At 41.8% G+C, this 6000-nt stretch overlaps 1 protein-coding gene across 11 annotated transcripts in view; it reads right to left on the bottom strand.

Moving 5' to 3' along the window:
- Positions 1-543: 543 nt before the first annotated feature.
- The window catches only part of DHRS3 (dehydrogenase/reductase 3), a 164787-nt gene continuing 159330 nt past the window's right edge, over positions 544-6000 (bottom strand). For 9 of the 11 annotated variants that reach the window (XM_046903153.1, XM_040651185.2, XM_040651186.2 and 6 more), the window contains 2 exons: positions 4909-5034; positions 2981-4075 (listed from right to left, as the gene is read on the bottom strand). In XM_046903153.1, coding sequence (XP_046759109.1) covers positions 3991-4075; positions 4909-5034 — 211 coding nt within the window. In that variant the 3' untranslated portion in view covers positions 2981-3990. Of the gene's footprint in view, positions 4076-4908; positions 5035-6000 lie in introns of all 11 variants that reach the window. The other 2 variants (NM_001277910.4, XR_001469739.4) reach the window with 2 other exon arrangements.

The raw sequence follows: 6000 nt of genomic DNA, 5'->3' as shown, positions 1-6000 counted from the left end.
CAGCAGTTGAATGTCAGCTAGAGGAAAACACGAGGCTGAGTTCGTGTCTGCTACAAACAGATGTGTTCCCTTCGAAATGAATGTACCCACTTACTCACACGGTGCCTGCATTAAGTCTGTTAGTGGGTTTTTATGAGATCTGGCAAGTGTAATGCTATCTGTTAATATCTGAAGGTGGGAGTGTTCAGGGAGTTGTCTAAAAGGCTTGCAAGACTAGATCTGGTGATATCCACCCACACTAATTAGCACATTACATAAAAGTACAACAAGTTTCTCTTTGCAAACAGTAGAATCACTTGCCCAGGCACTGTCTGTGATTCTGGAAGCACTGCTGGAAAGGACTCTGTCGCTTTTTAACCGCAGCGGAACAACAGAGGGGAGGCAGAGTTCAGTTCCCACTCTCAGGGCTTGCTCCTTTTCTTCACCTTCCAAAAACATGGCAAACAGAGGAAGGACCTTTTTAGAGTTCATCAAGGGTACATGATGGAATGAGGTTGTTATTTTTTTCCCCATCAAAAACAAAACACAGAAATCAAATATTGAAGAGGAGAAATCAGCTTTACTTGCAAATGACTCCTCCCAGTCCTTCTCTCTCCCTCCCTGCTCTGACTTGGTAATTATGACAATTCCTTGGTGCAAGCATCAGCCTCTGAAATCACCTGGAACTGAAAATGTTTAAATATGGGGTCATTTAAATACAGGGTCTTTTCACGTCAGGACAACGAATGTCCCACAACGGCTAACATTTCTTTATCATTCCCATTTTAAAACAGCAGCAATCTCCTACAGAAAAACTATACTAAAGGTCTACTTCTGCAGAGATTGGAGCCAGTAAAACCCAAAGAGCTTACCTAATTTCCTATGAAACCTCTGTGCCCTGCTCTTACAGTTTCACCTCGATTCCTCCAGCAGGATAATAAATGCATACCCTGATTTAGATTTAGTCCAGACCCTTTGTGTGACATCTGGCTTCAAGATGGTGGCACTGAAAAGTGCAGTAATGACACAGGAATACAGAAAGAAAAAAAGTTTGGTGGAGTGGAAAGCAGGAGGCAGTGGAGAGAGGAGGGAAAACCAAAACTAAAATGAGTCAAAGGGCGGAAATTCCTTTAGAAAGGCCTTAGGCTCCTACAAAGCTTGTCCACATTTGCAGCACTTCAAGATTACCCAATACCAACCTTATGCACAAAGGGACAGCAGACCTCAACAGGCATTCCAGAGGAGCTTTTCCTTTTTTAAAAAATCCTTGTATGTATCCATCCAAACTTGCAAGAAACTCACTGCATGTAGAGCATTGCATCTTGCAACACTCAAAAGTGAAGAAACTCTATTACCCAACTCTTCCTTACTATCTGAAAAGCAAAGTCAATGTTTTCCTCATTATTTTCTGTTTGCTGCATACCTCTCCCCCACTGTGACTGCTATTTGACCTGCTGTCCGCTCAGAGACCCTAAGGGAAAGAGAGAGGGAAGTGTGAGTGTGCGTCTCTGTGTGAGAAGAGAGATTATGAGAGTCCCTGCTACATTCTGACTGGTTTGTATTCGTTAGAAAGAAATCACCAGCACTTAGGATGTAAGACAGCCTCTGAAGATAGGGAACATCTTTGATGTAGTGCAGGAAAAGAGCAGATGCATGGAAGGGATAGGCTGTGGGTATGGGTAGAGCTGCTTTCAGCGCGCACGCTAGTTTTTACCTCTCTTTTGCATTAGGATGCCATTAATGAATAGAATCTCAACACAAAGGTTTGATTTAAGGGGGACACTGCAGGGTGCCTTGCTGCACCAATCCCTTTTGCTCTTGCATCTACAAGCCTGGCATGCCTGACTGTGGTTAATGAGAAAATAGAAAGGATGAGAGTGCAGAAGGGGAGGAATTATCCCTCCCCAGTGTTTCTTAAGTGTGTACCTTTAATATTCCTGGCAGATCCTGGAAGAGTTCTCCCCCCATCGCAGCTGTGTTTTCAATGAATTAGGTTTCCTCTCAAAAACGGACAAAAAAATAACGCTGAAAGCATCTATTAGGGAGGGCATCACAGTCACTGAGATCAAAGTTTCTTTTCATCCTCTCCAGAGAGCCTCAGACATTTAGGAATTTAAAAAGCCCTCCATTGTAAGAAGCCTTGTCAAGGCTGGCACAGGGATACGTTCTGCACTCGGAAGGAAAGCACTGACCAAGACAGGAGAACACCTCAAAGCATCCAGGCAGGCAAAGGGATATCAATGATACTGCACCTCTTCAGCTGCTCAGCAGAGACACACCTACTGATTTGCAGTAAGGACAACATTCATACCATCGTTCCTCCTAAGTAGTCAGTCTCCATTCTGAGATCTTCCTTTGGATCTGCCCTGCCAAAGCAGCTCTCAGCTTTCCTGCTGTAAATTATATCTCTGTACAAAACTATGGATTTTTTTTTCTTCCTTTCCACCCTTTTGGTTTATAGACAAATACCACTTTTCCTTTCTACAGGATTTTCCATTTGAATCTGCTGAGTATTTGACAGATAGTAAAGCTGTAACATTCACAACTTCTGGGGCAGGGAGGTGCTAGAACTGCTTTGCAAGTCAGGGTGTAACTTGGGATTATGCAGCTTGGCCTAAGAGCATCTATGAAATAAGGTCAAAACTCAAGCCAGGAGCCCTGACCTCACTCCTTTACTTCAAGCACATGGCTTTCCTTGAGGCCCTTCATTCAGGTGTTCTCCAGGCTGGCTTGTGACTTTCCCGAATGGCAGTGATATTAATTCCTCTTTTAGTAGCAGTGTTTCAATATGCTTCAACTATATTACTATGCCTAGGCTTAGTTGCAGGCTGCATCTGGCACTGGAATGCAGTGCTGCTCTTGCTAGGCTGTCAAAGAGAGTCTATCATAAAAATAAATAACATCTAGCTGCTTTTGGCATTTCAGTGCAAGCAGTATTCATCACTTCTGGCTGATCAGTGCCTGATTCAATGTCTCTAAAAAACAATGGGTATATTCCCAGTTGAATTCAACATGCATTTAATCAGGCCTTTGCTAACTGTGCTTCCAAACTCCACATTTCATGAGCACTACAGCACTGTCTCTTCCATTTGCAGAGAATTATTCCACTTATTTCATTGTGCAGATTGATACAACGGATTTTACTCTGTATGGATTATGTCACTGAATGTGTTTTTGTACAAGCAGGCTCTAGATTTAGTTCACCCCCAGTGTGATGCTGTCTTACATGCGTGGCAATCTGGAATTAATGCTAAAAATATATATATTTCATCATAAATGAACAAAAATATTCAGAAAGACAATTACATTCCATATATGAGCTCAATGACAGAAGGAATCTTCCACGATTCAAACTGTATGCTCTTCTGACTGAGCATTCCTGTCCAGCCTTCATGGGTGCAGTAAGACAGCTTTCCTGGGCACAGAGCAGTCCTTGCAGAGAAAAGGCCTGGGGAGCCTCGCACAAAGAAAACAGCAGTTTGCTCCTTCCCTGCCATGACTTGGGAATGGCTTCATCAACAAATATAAAGCGAAGGAAGGGAAGGAAGCTTCCATTCAATGTCCGCGGCTTGTAGCTCTTCATTTTTAAAGTTTCCCATTCAAAAAGCTGAAATGTAATCAGTGTCAGTTTGCAATTGCAGTTCCTCTGAAGAGAGCGGATGAAGCCCGGGGTGCGACATGCAGCCTCTCAGCTGAGACAGCCCACACTCTTTAGAAACAACAATTACATCTTAAAACTATGAGCAGATTTAACAATTGAACCCTAAAGAATTTAACATCACATAAACATTTCACACTTTTTGTTTTTTTCTTGCCAAGGGTCCATAGTCTGGTCATTAAATCCTGTGCAAAGGTCATGTTACTATGGATATGACCTGCAAGAAATGCGTTGCCTCAAAGCAGCGCGAGTCACATGAACAGGCTACAAGCCAAGACTGCTGATTCACAGCCCTGTCAGGATTTTCATGCTTGTGCTGGTTTCACTGAAGAACAGTCCTTGCACCACCAGGTCTATGTTCGGCCTTTAAAAGTGTTCATGCAGGTGTAGCTCCCAGAAAACTTGTGGATTTCTTCAAGCGCGGCCTGAGGGAGAATGCTGCAGGAGGAGCAGAGAGAAAATAAGCAGAGCAGACAAACCTTTCCGTCTGTTCTAATAGGAGGACATGTAAATATATATACATGTATCTTTTTCTCTTGTTTTACATGCAGTATTGTGAATATTTTCCATTTCGGTTCCTGATTGAAGTAGGCTTTCCAAAGGCTTTGGTACAAATTCGCACAGAATTTTATATATTCACACACATTTTTATATGTTTTTTCTATTCAGTTGTTTCAGGATACAAAGTTATGACTTTCTTTCCTTAGGCACTTTAGAATAATCCTGTCCTAATCATACACACAAATATTTTTGATAGCTTCATGTCTTCTCTAAATACAGCTGTGATGCACATACTTTACTGCATAGGAATCCATTACAATATAAAGCTCAGAGTCCAAAGAGTGGCTTACTGAATCAAAATCAACAAGATGCATATGGTAGTTGTTAAGAAATTTCCCAGATAGCTGCTTAGACCTCAGGAAACAGAATCCAAGGCTTAGTGGGCACGGTGGTGATGGGTTGATGGTTGGACTTGGCGATCTAAGTGGTCTTTTCCAACCTTAACGATTCTGTGGTTCTAATTTTGGAAGTAAAACTGGTTTCATACAAGGGGTATACTCAAAAAGAAAAACTAACAAATCTGCTAAGGGAATCTCAGAAAGGTTTCCCTCTATTGCTTCTGTGACTCTCCTGGGAAGGGATGACTTGGTCTGAACCCAGTTACCAGATAACAGTCAAACTGAAGTGTGCTTTGGTGAACAGACAGAGCAGGACTGTAAGTAAATCTTGCCTCATTAGCTAGGCTATTGCTGGGCATGGGAAATATTTACCTTTTCAGGATGACCAGAACATTCATTGTCCATGGAAGGAGCAGGAAGGCTTGATTCATCTGCACAGCTTCCACTGTCCTCCTAGCCACAGTCTCTGGCTTGAGAGGAGGAAAAAGATTAGGGAACCTGAATAAATAAAGTAAAAAATAAAATAATTATTTGTTAACCAAACTCCTTCTTTTAGAAATCACTGTCCACGTTCTGTTACTCACTATAAGTTATCACTGGCAACTGGTATTCAGACATGCCTCAAAGCAGGCTAGAAGGAGCAGAATAAGAGTATGAAACCCAATTCCAACTACTACTACTGTATTATAGCTAAAGGGTTTAGGATGAAGTGGCAGAAAGCATTCAGCACCTTGATTCAGGGATTTTCTTAAACTGCAAACCAAAGCCAAAATGCTGTCTTTCAGTGTCAATGTTCATTCTCTCTGCTGCTTTTTGATTCATTCAAATTCTCGACAGGTGAAAGACAAATATTTTTCCTTACAGCTTTTAATATCAAACACAGTTGAAACTAGATGATCTTGAAGGCCACTTCCAACCCAAAGCATTCTATGATTCTGTGACTCTGTAAGGCTTTTCCTGGCTGGATGCTGCATATTTTCTTGACTAAGAGGTTATTTTGTTGATCATAAAAGATTAACTTGGTCAGCCATTAGGTTTTTTTTTTAGTTTAGCTTGTTTTAAAGGATGTAGTGAAAGCCTTACTTCAGTAAATGGATTTCATTCCCTTTAGTGGGAAAGGATTAAATATATCAATGGATAAAGAAGGAATTTGCACTGTTAATTCTCAAGCAATTTGTAGACTGCTCCGTTTTGAATGACCTCAATTTTCAGATTGCCTCCCCTCCCTCTCTAAGTGGCTGCAAATGGCCCAAATGCACCCAGGGAAAAATAGCTTTCAGATTTCTCTGTAGAAGCAACTGCCTCACGCAGTACAGGCAGGCTGCATGAATATGCCAGCAAACCAAGGGAACCAGTCTGATGAGTCCCAGGTGGCCTAGAGTGACCCTCTGTTCCCAGGCAGCCAAATGAGACATCAAATTCTCTTAACTAAATGAAGCATTAATTAGGAGTGTATTCTGATGA

The sequence above is a fragment of the Gallus gallus genome, chromosome 21, assembly GCF_016699485.2.
Source record: "Gallus gallus isolate bGalGal1 chromosome 21, bGalGal1.mat.broiler.GRCg7b, whole genome shotgun sequence".
Lineage (NCBI taxonomy): Eukaryota > Metazoa > Chordata > Aves > Galliformes > Phasianidae > Gallus > Gallus gallus.
Note: the sequence above shows the minus strand (reverse complement) of the source record. Positions and strands in the feature narration are given on the sequence as shown.